At 43.4% G+C, this 16,574-nt stretch overlaps 1 protein-coding gene across 2 annotated transcripts in view; it reads right to left on the reverse strand.

Annotated features, from left to right (window-relative positions):
* Positions 1-3,895: 3,895 nt before the first annotated feature.
* The window catches only part of Slc17a5 (solute carrier family 17 member 5), a 35,430-nt gene continuing 22,751 nt past the window's right edge, over positions 3,896-16,574 (reverse strand). The window contains exons 8-11 of one of the 2 annotated variants that reach the window (XM_005073703.4): positions 14,019-14,151; positions 12,072-12,219; positions 6,352-6,442; positions 3,896-4,432 (exon numbers count right to left, since the gene is read on the reverse strand). In XM_005073703.4, coding sequence (XP_005073760.1) covers positions 4,295-4,432; positions 6,352-6,442; positions 12,072-12,219; positions 14,019-14,151 — 510 coding nt within the window. In that variant the 3' untranslated portion in view covers positions 3,896-4,294. The remainder of the gene's footprint in view (positions 4,433-6,351; positions 6,443-12,071; positions 12,220-14,018; positions 14,152-16,574) is intronic. The other variant, XM_040739972.1, reaches the window with a different exon arrangement.

The following is a 16,574-nucleotide window of genomic DNA, read 5'->3' on the forward strand; positions in this document are numbered from 1 at the left end:
TGACACTGCCACCCACAGCTTACTTGTACTTCTATTTTTTTTTTTTTTTTTTTTTTTTTTTGGTTTTTCGAGACAGGGTTTCTCTGTGGCTTTGGAGGCTGTCCTGGAACTCGCTTGGTAGTCCAGGCTGGTCTCGAACTCACAGAGATCTGCCTGCCTCTGCCTCCCGAGTGCTGGGATTAAAGGCGTGTGCCACCAACACCCGGCCTTACTTGTACTTCTTTTTTCTTGTCGAGCTACAGAAACTCTTCAAATGGGTTAGATATTGACCTCCCATACTGATAAGAAGTTGCAAGCTCTCTTCTAGTCTGTTACCCGGTAACTCAGCGGAATCTCTGGGTGAAGGCATCTCTCGAGTGGCTTTCCTTTGCCTCCCCGGCCCTTGTGATCTGTGTTGAAGGTCAGATGAGACACACAGGCAGTGCTGGTTACAGGCTGTGAAGCAGTGAAAGGTAACAGTGGTCAACAGGACCCCTGGAGAGGGGAACACTGGAATGCCCCGTAAGTGACCGGTGGCCAGAGACACCTGCCCGGGCAGGTTTCAAACTCATGATCAAATTCTCTAGAACAGCCAACTTTACTAAGGAGTAGTTCCCGAAGGGACAATCTCCCTGCAATGGCCTCCAACGCACCAAGTAGCTGTTTTGGAACTCCTGACACTCCTGACTGTCGGGACGGATAATCCCCCCCCTCCCCCGCTCTCCTGGATTGACTCTTAGGGAACTAAGAATGGTATGTTTTTACTCTTTCCCACAGAGTCGCTGGCTAGATAGCCATATTAAGAGCTTTTGGGAAGTTTAAAATGTCATGTCTCCCATACAGCCACCACACAAACAGTTCTTTAACATTAAAAAGACCCGACTATCAAATTTAGATTTGCTATCAACCTCAACGTAACTAAAATTCGTATTTCAGATTGCTGAGATTATAAAATGCTTTAGACTAGGAATGAGTTGAGAGCAAATGGCCAACACACATGCGCGATCCTGACAGGCGCCCATACTTGAAAATGCTGGGATGTTTCAGCTTTTCAGCCTAAAAATGCAATTCTGACTGTACCTGGTTATCAATTAACATCTCCCCCTATCTCCAGGGCCCAGAGGGTAGTCTCTGTAGGCCCTGGGGGGGAGGGGTATATTTAGACACTGATGCTGCTGTCCGTTGAGCAACCACCGCTTCTGCTGCACGGGGGCTGGCGGTGAGGTGGAACTCATTTCCTCCTCCTCAGCCTCCCGATAGACTCAGACAGACACTTGGAAAATCACCAGTGTTTCCCTCAAGGCGGGAAAGTTGCGGCCTTTCACGTTTTCATCTTGCTCTCTGTTGACGAGGAGTCTGGAAATATCTTCCGTGTTTTGCTTTAGATGGGAAACTTATCAGCTGGCAGTACAGCCCGAGGCTGCTCGGAGATGCAGAGGCATCTAGATTTACATGTCTGTAAGAGTTTAATTCTTCAGCGGAAGTGACGCATTTGCACGGCTTCTATGAGGCCGTGACGTGCTTCTGCTGCTTCCCAGTGTTCTTCCTGCATTGAGATTTATTCAGTTTTTATCTTCTGAAACAGGGTCTCGTGTAGCCCAGGCTGGCTTTGAACTAGATGTGTAGCCAAGGATGATTTTTGAACTGGTTATCTTGCCTTCGACTCCCAACTGCTGGCATTACAGGCCACTAACAGTCCCCACACCTACACCTAGCAGTACAGGTACAGGCCACTAACAGTCCCCACACCTGGCTCACACTTAAATTTGACACTACCTTTTTTTCTGTTTGGGGAAACTGTACTTCTAAAGGGGGGATGTGGCTCTAAGACAAGTTAGGGAATCTGCTTTGCAACAGGTGCTAAATTCAATAGCAGGCCATAGTCTAGAGAAAGACACGGGGCTAAGCAGCTGTGGTCTTCAGCGTTTGTCAAAGTTTCTTTCATAAGCCTGGCTTTTGAGGCCAGCCGGCAACTCATCTCCATCGATTTTTAAATTTTTTTCCAGACAGGGTTTCTTTGTGTGGCTGTCCTAAAATTCACTCTGTAGACCAGACTGGCTTCAAACTCAAGAGATCCACCTGCCTCTGCCTCCCAAGTGCTGAGATTAAAGGCGTGAGCCACCAAGCCTGGCTGCTGGTGGGTTGTTAAGAAAGATTGTACCCTTTCCAACTAGGAAGGGCAGACAGATGGCAACAGACATTTCTTTTTCCCAGTTTTCTAGATGAACCCTGGTCCTCACACATACTCAGCAAGCGCCCTATGCGCTGTATCTCCAGCGAGTGGAGGTACCTGATGCTGCCTCATTTCCCCCCTGGTGGTGGCAGAGATCAGTTACAGCTGGAAGGATGGCTTCAGGGGGATGCAGAAAAGATGTAAAACTGCCACTGTAGACAGAACAGTCAGATACAGAAATTAATGAAGAGGGAGTTGCATTTAACTCCCAGCACCCACATGGCAGTCCCCACCCAACTATAACTCCTTTCTAGGGCAGCAGATGAAGAAAAATACCAAGCACTTTGGGAATCAAAATATGAAGGTGGTGCATGCAAGACACGCATAGCATACACATAAGGTAAATAACTTAAAAACACAGAGAGCTAATGCAAAAGGGTTTATTTTGACGATTTATAAAAGAAATGTCACATGGCAACTTAACCTGTATTTACAAATTTAAAAATAAATTTATATAAATGTATTTACAGTGTGTTATATCAACCAAGTGTTAATTAAACTGTTACAGTAAGCACTGGAATAGACACAACAGAACACAGCGCAGGCTTTCAGACCTCAGCACTCTTACGGTCAGCTGCCGCTGCCGGGAGCTGGTGAAGGTGATTCTTCAGCTGTATTTTGCTGTAGGATGGAACATGGTCCCAGGTAAGTGCCATTGAGCCAAATCCCTGGCCCTGAAAGGCACTTTAAACTGTAACCAGAAGCATAAATTGAGAGAGACCGAAGAAAAATGTAAAACATTGAGTGTAAAAATTTACACTGATTAGGCCGATCGTTGGTGGTGCATGCCTTTGATTCCAGCACTCGGGAGGCAGAGGCAGGCAGATCTCTGTGAGTTCGAGGCCAACCTGGTCTACAGAGCGAGTTCCAGGACAGCCTCCAAAACAATACAGAGAAACAACCCTGTCTTGAAAAACAAAAACAAAACAAGACAAAAAGCAAACATACAAAAAAATTACACTGATTCATGTGCAAGTCATTTTAATCAAGGATGTTATCAGCGATTGACTGGGCATCATACGTTTGCTTTGCAGGTCACCTGCCAGTAATTAGGCCTGGGTGCTGCCAAGGGCAGGCTGGCAGTGTCAAGACAGTAGCTGTGGATCCTACTGCTCTATGTGCACATTAACAGCCAGAGGGAAGAGTGTCAGCCAAACACTTGGCATGGGCCCTGCACTTGGAAGCCACCTCTGATAACTGCTGGGCACTCCATCCCTGAAGCCAGGGAAGGAATTCTTGGCAGCTGTCTGGCACAAGTCCCTCAGTCCAGATGCCAGGTCAAGTCTTATAGTGGCTGGTGGCTTTATGGAGATGTTTCTGAGATCTATGTGTTAGGGAGAGTTGGCAACAATTTTTATGAGGAAAGTAGACAAAAACAGGTGTATAACAAGATATGAGAGGATCTAATCTAATTAGACTAATGGGGGAGGGTCCATTTCAGCTTGATTTCTTAAGCCAGTGGTTCTCAACTTCCTAATGCTGTGACTCTTCAATATAGCTCATGTTGTGGTGACCCCCCCAACTGCAACTTTGCTAGTGTTATGAATCGTAATGTAAATATTTGTGTTTTCTGATAGCTTTAGGTGATCCCTGTGAAAGGGTCATTTGACCCATAAAGGGGTTAGGAGCCACATGTTGAGAACCACTGTCTTTTTTGTTTGTTTGTTTGTTTTTTTCCTTTTCCCAGACAGGGTTTCTCTGCGCAGCTCTGGAACTTGCTCTGTTCTCTAGGCTGGCCTTGAACTCAGAGATTCACCTGCTTTTGCCTCCCAAGTGCTGGGATTAAAGGTGTGCGCCACCACTGCCCAGCCGAAAACCACTGTCTTAAGCCCTTCCTTATAACATGCTGCCTGATTTGCAGCTGGCTATGTGAACCCAGTATAAGTTCTGGCAGATACATTATTAATAATTAAAAACAGCTCATTTTAAATAATTTTGCAACTAGTAACATTTCATGATTACCTTAAAAATGTAGTACACGTACTATTTTTCTCACATAGAATGCTTACACATTAAAATACCAAAGGCACTTTCAGTTTACAGGATAAATAAAAATACATTAATTATTATTTGTTGTTGTCTTCAGTTTCTGTGTCCGTGATGGTCACTGAGAGCCCAATTCTGCACCTCCCCTTTGGCAAACAGGATGAAGAAAACGGCACCAAACACGTTAATAGCAGCAGCGATACAGAACACGGTCTGCCATTCTCTGATAGTGTTCTGCACAAGGAAGGAAAATGCAATGGAGAAATTTGTTTGTAAAAAAAAAAAAGGCTGATATTGCAAGGTTGTGAGAACAGAAACGTCATTCATAAAGTCTGTACTCGGAACAAGCTGAACACCCAGCGGCAGCAGGACCGTGGAGCATTCTTTAGTACAGTACCAAATGACAGCGAGTATGAGCCAGTTGTACCAATATAGACATAAGCGACAAAGACAGACAGTGCACTGGTGACTGTTTCTATAAAAAGCTCAGGTAAAGCTCATGCCTGTTGCTCCTGGTGGTGAGGGAGGAATGACAGGAAGGAGGCCTACCTTGCTGAGGGGCAGTGTTCTGCTACGTGGGTAACAGCAGCTCAAAATCCATTTTTGAATATGTATTCGGTTTTATCATTAGTATTTATGAATTTTCCTAATATCTCCTGTAATCCTGAAACTTGTCTTTACACAACTAAGTTCTCTTCTGTCTCTCTCCTTCCTTCCTTCCTTCCTTCCTTCCTTCCTTCCTTCCTTCCTTCCTTCCTTCCTTCCTTCTTTCCTTCCTTCCTAGAGGCAATTCTCCTGTCCTTGCTTCCTGAGTGCTGGTTCCTGGCTCACGGAACTGTGCCTGGCTGATCCCATTTATTTATTTGCTTTGGGGATCACACGTGGCCCAGGCTGGTCTTGTCTTGCTGTGGAGCTCAATTCCTGATCGTCTTTCAGCATTGTTTCCTTAGCCACCTGGCCAATGTACTGAGTTCCGGGCTAACTTCATGTAATTCTGTTACTCAGCCTAACACCCAAAGAGTACTCTATGGAAACAGTACACTTTTTCCTTTTCTTGTGTTGGGATTATGGGTGTGCTCCATGATGTCCAGTTTTATGTCAGGAATGAAATCCAGGGCTTCATGCATTCCAGGAAAGCAGTCTACTAACTGAGGCACATCTCCAGCCTGGAAACAGTATGCCTTCCCATCTACTAATGATAGGAGCAGGCAAAAGCACCTCTACCTAAATACAGCCATTTTGACTTCAGACTCCATTTTACCTCTAGGGTGAAACACCGTTCAAACTCCCAGGCACTAAGGGATCTGGGAACCTTCCAATGGCTGACCAACCTCCTCCTTAGACAATAGAAACTGTCTGTTATGTCCCTTAGTTCTCTAAGACATGGCTGTTCCTAACAACAGAAAGAACAAATGAATCTGGTTTGTTGTGCTAAAAGGCTTACCTTTGTGTCGGTTGACAATGATGGAACACACAAGGAAAGTCCCTAATCTTTGACTCCTGATTGGTGAAAACTATAACTGTAACTTGGCAACAAATGCTTGTGGTTTTGTGCTTATAAACGCCACTTCTGCCCTGCTCAGGGATGTTAGGAGAAGCAAGGCTCCCGAGTCCTTGTCCTGCAGCCCCGATCAAACAGTGACCCACTATGTGGTGAATTATTAAAAGCTGTGGAACCCATAAGTTTTGTTTCTCCCTTCCCCCCGGCGCACAAGGACAGGGTGTAACACTAAGGTGTGTGATTTTCCCAGTCACTGACCTAATCCCTACCCAATAAGCATCGGCTTTCAAGACAACTTTATTTTATTTTGTATTTTTATCACACAGAATTTCATTAAAGGTTGGAGAGTTGGCTCAGTGGTTAAGAGCACTTGCTGCTCTTGTAGAGTTTAGTTTCCAGCACCCACATAATGACTAGCAACAGCACTCATGTGATGCCTAATAATATCCTGTTAACTACAGGGCCATAGAATCCAATGCCCTCCCTCTTCTGGCTTCCTTGGGCACTGTATGCACAGGGTACATAGACAACATTCAGGCAAACACCCATATATACATAAAAGAGTTTCATAAGGAATAAACGCTCAGAATTTTATAGTTACAATACACTAACTCCAAAATCTTTTTAGTTTCCAAGCAAATTTTCTACTTACATCAGGGGTCAGGCTTTTAGCAATAATGGGCCCAATCATCCCGGGAATCGTGGCAAATGTGTTTGTGATGCCCAGGAGGATACCAGCATACCTGCAGAGAGAGTTTCACAGAGGTCTGGGTTATAGGTCAGCTCCTTCACAGGCTGTGTTGAGACATTCTGTCTCCATGACTTACTGAACCAGGATTTTATATTTTGCAAAAGCCTTGCATGTAGTTCTGTTAAGGTTCAGGAGCAAAGAAATCAATCTTAGAGACAGGAGGGTCAGTTCAGCCTAGAGAGATAGGTCAATAGCAGAGGATAGCAGTAAAAATAAATGGCCACAAAGGCCCATAAAACACCACAGAGAGTAACTAGGCTGATGATACTATTTGTTTTGTCAGGGAACTTTTGTATATCATGTCTTTGTAGTTATCAGGGAATTAAAAGCGAAAACAATTGTATTGGGGCATGGTGGGCACACCTTTTACCACAGCTTTAGGGAGGCAGAGAAAGGAAGAGTAGGAGGATCAAGAGTTTAAGGCAAAAGCTGGACAGTGGTGGTGCACACCTTTAATCCCAGAACCAGGGAGGCAGAGGCAGGCAGATCTCTGTGAATTCAAATCCATCCTGGTCTACAAGTGAGTTCCAGGACAGCCGGGGCTACACAGAGAAACCCTGTCTCGAAAAGCAAAACAAAACAAAAAAGAGTTTAAGGCAAACCTTGGCTACACACCAAGTTTGAGGTTAGCCTGGGTTACCTAAGATCCCGTTTTAAAACAAAGAAAGAAATCACAGGTTGGGTGTAGCTCAGTAGCAGGGCCCTTGTCCAGTATGCTTGTGGTCCTGAATTTCAATCTTTAGCATCTAAAAGCAACTATTTCCTGGTTATGAAGCTGAAGAATGTTTTAAATTTACATATTTTTATTTTTTTATTTTTATTTATTTATTTATTTTTTTTGGTTTTTCAAGACAGGGTTTCTCTGTATTGTTTTGGAGCCTGTCCTGGAACTCGCTCTGTAGACCAGGCTGGCCTCGAACTCACAGAGATCCGCCTGCCTCTGCCTCCCAAGTGCTGGGATTAAAGGCGTGCGCCACCAACACCCGGCTCATATTTTTATTTTTTGTGTGTGCTTGTGTGTGTGCCATAGCAGGGGTCAGAGGACAACTTTTGGGATGTGGTTCTCTCTTTCCACCATGTATATTTCAGGGAACAAATTTGCTTAGTGGCAAACCTTATTTACCCACAGAACTATTTTACCAGTTCCTTGAACTAAAAAAATTTGAAAATTACATAGACTAGAAAAAAAATTAAGAATGTAAAAGTCTATAATTCTTTCATATAGAAATAATCATCTAATTAGCACCTTGGTAAATATACTCATTACTGTTTGTGTATGCTTATATTTCCAAGTATGTAATTAGACATGAGATCATATTAAACATATAATTTCACCATTCACTTGTTTCACTAATTTGCTGACACTTAAATGTTACATATGTTGCAGTAGACAAGTTAGGTCTACTTTGTGCATGTGAAGGAAAGATTTTTTAAGTAAGTTTGGGAAACATTTCTCAAATGCAGTGATTTAAGGGTAAGTCTTAGGAAACCAGGTATTCTTATCAATGTTTACATTACCTGATGTGGATACTGTGAACTGAACTTGGGCCACCTACAAGAGTAGCACATGCTCTTAGCTGCTGGGTCATTTCTCTAGCACTCACAGGGTTTCTTTGTGTAGCCCAGCCTGGCCTCGAACTCACAGAGATCTGTCTGCCTCTGCCCCTGAGTGCTGGGATTAAGGGCCTGCGCCACCACTGCCCAGCTCCTTTTTCATTTTTTTTTCTTTTTTGAGACAGGATTTCTCTGGGTAGCTTTGGAACCTGTGCTGGCACTCTCTCTGTAGACCAGGCTGGCTGTTTTCTCACTTTAAATGAAATGGCTCCTAAAAAATAACAATAATAATTCTGCTGTGCCTAATTCAGCTATCTACAAACATCCATATTTTTATGCTTTCCGTCCATACACAAACCATACAATAATTAAGCCAAGACCTTTTTGGATCATTCCCCTCAGGGAGTACATCTTAAATTAACCAAGCGCTCCCCTCCTCCCTCCTTTTTAAACCATTAACACCTTGGCAGGAGGAGGAACCAGCTGTAATGTTGCCAGGCCCTTTCACTGTGAAATACTAAATGTCAGCACCGAGAAGCCCATTCAAGTATTTATGTTATCCTTGGCCAGGAAGTGTCAGAGAAGACTGATGCCTGCAGATGGGAAAACGCACTGCACAGATTCAGTCAGTATTCTCTGGTACTAAAATGCAAGATGCCTGACATAACAACCGAAAATCTATACAGGTTCCAGGCAACAAAACTAACCATAGACAAATCATGGTTTCACCCGTAGCATAATCCCAGCAAGTAGGATTATGGAAGGACTTGGAAAATACCATGAATACACTCCATGTTAATAGGAATATTGACTGTCCGTTGGGAAACCTATGAGGAGGAATCGTATCTAATAGTAAGATCAACTATGTGAAGGCTGAGGAGAGACGGCTCAGTGGTGAAGAGCATTTGCTGTGCTATCATGAAGACGAGAGTAGACCCTTGTTAGCAGTCTGTGGTGAGCCCAGGATTCCCCATTTCCATCTGCTCTCAGCTGATGCCCCTGCTCTGTAGAGCAGACTGTTAGGACTACTCAAAACCCTTCCAACTTGTAACTGCGCTCCTGTAAATTACACAGTTGATAATGTGCTTCAACTGTAATGATTTCCAGATTCCTTTTTTAGTTTAATGAACAGCATTAATCACTGTATTTCCTGCGCTAGACTATGGGCCCATGACTTTGCCATACTAGGTGAGTCCTCTACTGAGCCTTGGCCCAGACCCTCAATGTTGAAATTATTGTCTATCTTCTTGAGTCTGTTTTGGGTAATGATGCTTGGTTCCTACTCTAAATGCTCAAGTTTCTCAGCCTTGAAATGGGTCAAGAACAACACCTACCTACATCCTTAGGGCAAACAGGATAATGTTTGTACAAGTGACCAGTAAGCTATCAAGTATTGTTTATGCACCAGTAATGCGATAATTGACAACTGCAAAAGTCAATAGCTCTACTCTGTCATTTTGCTATTGTTGTTTTTTGAGATAGGATCTGTGAACTCACTAGATATGTAGCCAAGGATGCCCCACTTACTATGAAGCTCTTTGTTAATAAAATGGACATCTTTCTGTCCCCTTCCCAAAGGAACAGCTTCTAGTGTCTTGAGTCTTTGAAGTATTCTTTATTTTTACAGTTATATCTTTCAAATTGTCACTAAATTCAACCAAGTTTTCTTGCAGTTAGTTTTGTTTTTGCTTTTTTCAGGACAGGGATTCTCTATGTAACAGCTCTGGCTGTCCTGGAACTAATTTGTAGACCAGGTTGGCCTTGAACTCACAGAGATCTGCATGCATCTGCCTCCCCAGTGCTGGGATTAAAGGCATGCGCCACCACTGCCAGTCTGCAATTGGTTTTTATAACTACTATCCTTCCTTTCAGCATTAAACTCCTTTAGTTCATACCCCACCAATATGTACATTCATTCAACAAACATTTCCTAGTTTGAAAAGTTCACTGAATTCTTCTCTTTATATTTTACTGTTAAAGTTGCTGGTAGCATACTGCAAATTATTCCAACATCAGGTATTTACTTTTGTGATTAAAAATGCAGTTAGAGGTGTCAGCTCTAAGACTGTCCAGTCTGAAGGTATTTACCCCTTATTGCGGAGATTAAGTTTTCTCTTTTTTCAAGGTTGGGAATTGATCTCAGTACATCACACACGTGGGTAAGTGCTCTACCAGTTGAGCTCCAAGGCTAAACTCGAATTCTGACTTCCTTAGATTAAAAAAATTTTTTATAAGAGAGCAGATTAAAATAACTTCAAAGGTCCCCTCAGGTTTTTTCTATAAAAATTTTGAAACAGAGCCTCAATATATAGCCCAGGCTAGTTTTGAACTTGCTGTGATACTCCTGCTCCTAAGGCTGGGATTACAGGAGTGTGTGTGTGTGTGTGTGTGTGTGTGTGTGTGTGTGTGTGTGTGTGCCACAGGGCCTGTGGGGTTTGCTCAGGGGCTGAGAGCTATGGACAAGGACTTTTCTTGGTGTTCACTGAATGGGGGCAGAGCAGGGTGGAGTCACAGGGATTGGAGGCTCTGATGTCTAGCTAGATGTGATCTGGGGTAGTTCCAAGAGGGTGAAAGAATGCCCCACCACTCTAAAAACAAATAAATAGCCACTACTCTTAGTAAACAAAGTACACCAAATCTTCTGGGGGGTAAAGTCCTCAAACTTGTCCCTTCCTTTACCTTCTCAGATGGGATTTAGAATTCTGTGTCTCAACAAATATTTCCAGGGATGTAGATGCAGAAACAGTTTTGGGCTTAAGGTAAGAATTTTAGGTTTAGATTATAGGTTTAGCATTTGTTAGCTGTGTGGCATAAGATAAGGCACTTAATTTCCTTGAAGCTGAGTTTCTATAGAGTAAGTCAAGGGCAACCACCTACCTCATTAGACAGCTTTTAGGACAAATAAGATGATGTTTGTGTAAGTGATTAGTAAGCAACCAAGTGTTAGATACCTGTGTTTACATGAACATGATGTTTGAAATGTGAACCGGGCAAGTCAATGGCTCTACTCCTTGTATTTTTTTTTTTTTTTGAGACAGGGTCTCACATGGGTCAGGTTGAACCTGAAGTCTTGTCACTCCACTTCATCACACACACACACACACACACAGACACACAGACACACACACAGACACACACACAGACACACACACACACACAGTACATGTAGAAGTCGGAGAACAATTTTGTGGAGTTGGTTATTTCCTTCTATCTTTACATGAGCTTCAGAATTTGGACTTAGGGTTATCAATCTTGTTGGCAAATGTAAGCTTCTAAGCCATCCTTCTGGTCCCGTTTTATTCATTTGTTTATTAAGAACATATTCTCTTGTGTCCTAGACTGGCCCTGAACTTCTGATTTTTTTTGTTCATCTTCTAAGTTCTGAGACCACAGGTGTGTGCCACAGTGCTCAGTGTATGCAGGCTGGGGACCGAACCTATAGCTTCGTGATGCTGGGCAAGCATCTGCCCACTGGGCTAAATCCTCAGCTTTGTTTCTGACAAAGAGGGCTTTGTCATTCGTCTGCCCAATCAAAGCCTCCTATGTGTCCAGCACCATGGTAGTTCCCGAGGATGGGCCTTTACAGAGCTCCCAATCTAGCCCGCAGGGACCCAAGTCACACGGACCCAAGTCACACCGTCGCTGCCGTGTGCAGGGGAACAGCTGCAGGTGGAGGCAGGGTGAGGCTTAAACATTTACCAGTTGTGTAAACTGAAATCTAGCCAGAAAAAAAAAAAAGTAAAGAAAAGAAAAAGAAAAAGAAAAAGGTAAAGTCATTCCTCTAGTATTCAATTCACGGAAGGGAGATGAATGGTGGTTGCCAGGATTCAGGAAGGGAGTTGATTGTCATTAGTGTTCACTGAATGGACACAGAATTCCAACAGGAGAAGTTGTGAAAATTGAGAGACAGCAGCTGGTGATGGCTACACAGCAGTGGAGTGTCCTTCAGGCCACAGAGCTGTACTCAAGAATGGCTAAAATGGCAAGTTTTATGTTATCCATGCTTTACTATGTTAGATAGGAAGAAAATTACAGACAACCCAGCAAACCTTTGTATTTGTACTCACGAAGGAGCTATATCCAGATGGTTGATGCTAAATCCAGAAGAGGCAAAGCCTCCTAGTGTCGTGGATATGGTTAGGAACGCAACAGCCAAAGAGTAGTCACAGCCTATAAATCCAGCAGCCACCAGGAAAACTGCAGGGCCAACCATTCCTGGAGTTACAAAGTTGAAGGAGAAAAAGGAGCGCCATTATTGTATTTGTTCTAGTTAAAACTGTAGAAACCTGAGTTGGATAGTGCTGCCACCTACTGTAGAAACACTGAACTGCCTGGAAGACGGGAGGGTTTTTCATTACTTTCCTCACCAGAAAGCCTGTCAGGAAACATGGACTACAACTCACGTAATCAGAAAAGGAAATCTTGCTAATCAACCTGTATCTGATGAGGGTCCAGTCTTCATCTACAGAGCTGACCAACAAGAGGGTTCAAGGGAGAAGCAATAGCTGACACAGAATGTGATAAAATCCACATAATCAAAGTAGATAAATTACACAGTAAAATCTACAGGGGGTTGGAGAGATGGCTCAGTGGCTAAGAGTACTTCCTGCTCTTCCGGAGGACCTGAGTTTGGTCCCCAGCACTCATGCTGGGTGACTTACAACCACTGTAACTCTGCTTCAGTGCCATCCAGTGACTTCTGTAGTGGTACATGCTCATGTGTGCATGTACACACACACACACACACACACACACACACAAAGCCTATAGTGGGTGCTCAGCAGGTGTTTGCAGAATTTACCCAGAATGGGTCCTTTCACAGAATAAATTTGGGAGCCGGGCGTTGGTGGCACACGCCTTTAATCCCAGCACTCGGGAGGCAGAGGCAGGCGGATCTCTGTAAGTCTCCTGTGAGTGAGGTAAAGGATTACTCTCCTTTTTGCTGCTTTGGCTTACTGTGACATGAAGAGACACACAGGCATTCTTGCTCTATACTCGTGTTCTTGGTGCAGAGTCCCAAGCTCTGGAACTTCTGGAGTGATTAAGATCGTCTTTTGTTTGCTAATAACATGACGGTGACATTGGGATCAGTGGCCCTAGACAGTATGTTCTGCCCAGTATTTTGAGACAGGGTCTCAGGTAGCCCAAGCTGGCCTCACGTATTAGAGGAAGACCTTGAACCCCTGATTCCGATGGCTCTACTTCTCAAGTGCTGGGATCATAGACATGAGGCCGATGACTTACTCAATCATGCTGGCATAATCGAGCCTCTACAGAAACGCAAAAGGACAAGGTTTGAGCTGGGTGTGGTGGTCTAGGTCTGTAATCCTAGCTCTTGACAGTTGGATCAGGAAGGATGTGAATTTTGAAGCCAGACTCAGGTACTTGAGCATGGAGAATCTGTCTGAGAAACAGGTTACTAACCCAGGAACCATGCCTGTAATCCCAGTACTCAGGATGGCCAAGCAGGAGGACTACTTTGAGGCGCAGGCTACCTGAGCTATACAGTGAGTTCCCGACTAGCCACATGGTCAGATTCTGTGTCAACAGACAAAGCAATAACCAACCAACAACAAAACCAAAGGGCAAGGATGAGGTTTAGCTGCGCTTCTAAGCAGCAGAACTCCAGGGGAGGTCTCTGGGGATGGCTGAGGGGGGGGATGCACGGCCCTCCCTTGCCCTGAGGATTTCTCCATCTGGCTATTCATCTGTGCTCTTTGTAGTACCCTTTATAATAAGTGAGGAGACAGAAACAGAGTCTGTCCCTTGAGTTCTACAAGTCAGTCTAGCAAATTAATTAAACCCCAATTTATAGTTAGTCAGTTAAAAGTGTAGGTCACAGTGCAGTTCTGGTGACTAACCTTTAACGTGGAAAGAGGGCAGTCTTGTGAGACTCAGCCTCATTCCCAGCTTGTGTGCGGCGACTCTCACTTCTTAGTGACCAGAGGTAAAGGGTTTTGGTGTGTTACAGGCATGACAGGGAGACAAAACAAAACTCCATTCATCTCACTTACCCACAAGGCTAAAAATTCTCCGAACACTTATAGTTGAAAAATTCCACTTGACCCTTAGATAATCAGCAGCTTGACCACAGAGAATCATACAGAGCCAGCAGCCAAAGTAAGGCAACGCAGATAAAATCCCATTCTGGAAGGGGGAAGGAGATGCGGGATTAATTACGGTAGAACCCACGAGTTACAGTCAACCCCGACTACTTAAAAACAGCAGGCACACAGTGGAGTAACGTTGGTAGCGTTCATACATCACAGAAGGTACGCCTGGCATTTGCAGGGATCTCGGGACTCAGTTTAGCCATCCCTGCACTAGCCGGTCTCATGGGGAAACAATACCGTATGTTCCGCTCATCAAGGATGCTACTTTGAATCTGGGAAGTCTTCCAGTCGGCCTGCACTGCTTCCCACAGAACAAGCTGCTGTTGCTTCTGCTTCCACCCCCCCAGTGCGCACCTACCACAGCTCCCTTTACACAATCAAATGCAGTCCAATACACTCTCCCTTTTACACAATCAAATGCAGTCTAATACACTCTCCCTTTTACACAATCAAATGCAGTCCAATACACTCTCCCTTTTACACAATCAAATGCAGTCCAATACACTCTCCCTTTTACACAATCAAATGCAGTCCAATACACTCTCCCTTTTACACAATCAAATGCAGTCCAATACACTCTCCCTTTTACACAATCAAATGCAGTCCAATACACTCTCCCTTTTACACAATCAAATGCAGTCCAATACACTCTCCCTTTTACAAAATCAAATGCAGTCTAATACACTCTCCCTTTTACACAATCAAATGCAGTCCAATACACTCTCCCTTTTACACAATCAAATGCAGTCCAATACACTCTCCCTTTTACACAATCAAATGCAGTCCAATACACTCTCCCTTTTACACAATCAAATGCAGTCCAATACACTCTCCCTTTTACAAAATCAAATGCAGTCCAATACACTCTCCCTTTTACACAATCAAATGCAGTCCAATACACTCTCCCTTTTACACAATCAAATGCAGTCCAATATACTCTCCCTTTTACACAATCAAATGCAGTCCAATATACTCTCCCTTTTACACAATCAAATGCAGTCCAATACACTCTCCCTTTTACAAAATCAAATGCAGTTTAATATACTCTCCCTTTTACACAATCAAATGCAGTCTAATACACTCTCCCTTTTACACAATCAAATGCAGTCTAATACACTCTCCCTTTTACACAATCAAATGCAGTCCAATACACTCTCCCTTTTACACAATCAAATGCAGTCCAATATACTCTCCCTTTTACACAATCAAATGCAGTCCAATACACTCTCCCTTTTACACAATCAAATGCAGTCCAATATACTCTCCCTTTTACACAATCAAATGCAGTCCAATATACTCTCCCTTTTACACAATCAAATGCAGTCCAATACACTCTCCCTTTTACAAAATCAAATGCAGTCTAATATACTCTCCCTTTTACACAATCAAATGCAGTCTAATACACTCTCCCTTTTACACAATCAAATGCAGTCTAATACACTCTCCCTTTTACACAATCAAATGCAGTCCAATATACTCTCCCTTTTACACAATCAAATGCAGTCCAATATACTCTCCCTTTTACACAATCAAATGCAGTCTAATACACTCTCCCTTTTACACAATCAAATGCAGTCTAATACACTCTCCCTTTTACACAATCAAATGCAGTCCAATATACTCTCCCTTTTACACAATCAAATGCAGTCCAATATACTCTCCCTTTTACACAATCAAATGCAGTCTAATACACTCTCCCTTTTACACAATCAAATGCAGTCTAATACACTCTCCCTTTTACACAATCAAATGCAGTCCAATATACTCTCCCTTTTACACAATCAAATGCAGTCCAATATACTCTCCCTTTTACACAATCAAATGCAGTCTAATACACTCTCCCTTTTACACAATCAAATGCAGTCTAATACACTCTCCCTTTTACACAATCAAATGCAGTCCAATATACTCTCCCTTTTACACAATCAAATGCAGTCCAATATACTCTCCCTTTTACACAATCAAATGCAGTCTAATACACTCTCCCTTTTACAATATCAAATGCAGTCTAATACACTCTCCCTTTTACACAGTCAAATGCAGTCCAATATACTCTCCCTTTTACACAATCAAATGCAGTCCAATATACTCTCCCTTTTACACAATCAAATGCAGTCTAATACACTGGAGATCTGAAAGTAATCCATGCCAAGCAGAGCATCGCCGGCTACCCAGAAGCTATGTCCAGACTAGTCTCCACTCTACCTCTTCCCATCAGCCATCAGTTACAAACATTCATGTCATCCCAAATATGTGTGTGTCTGTGTGTCTCTAGACACTTTTATCTGGTACTGACTCAGCTAGAAGTGAGTCTTCAGTTATTTAAGAAATATTCATGTCGGCTGGGCGGTGGCGGTGCACGCCTTTAATCCCAGCACTCGGGAGGTAGAGGCAGGGGGATCTCTGGGAGTTCGAGGCCAGGCTGGACCGACAGCCTCCAAAACAATACAGAGAAAC

Source organism: Mesocricetus auratus, unplaced genomic scaffold (genome assembly GCF_017639785.1).
Source record: "Mesocricetus auratus isolate SY011 unplaced genomic scaffold, BCM_Maur_2.0 Super-Scaffold_100691, whole genome shotgun sequence".
Classification (NCBI taxonomy): Eukaryota; Metazoa; Chordata; class Mammalia; order Rodentia; family Cricetidae; genus Mesocricetus; species Mesocricetus auratus.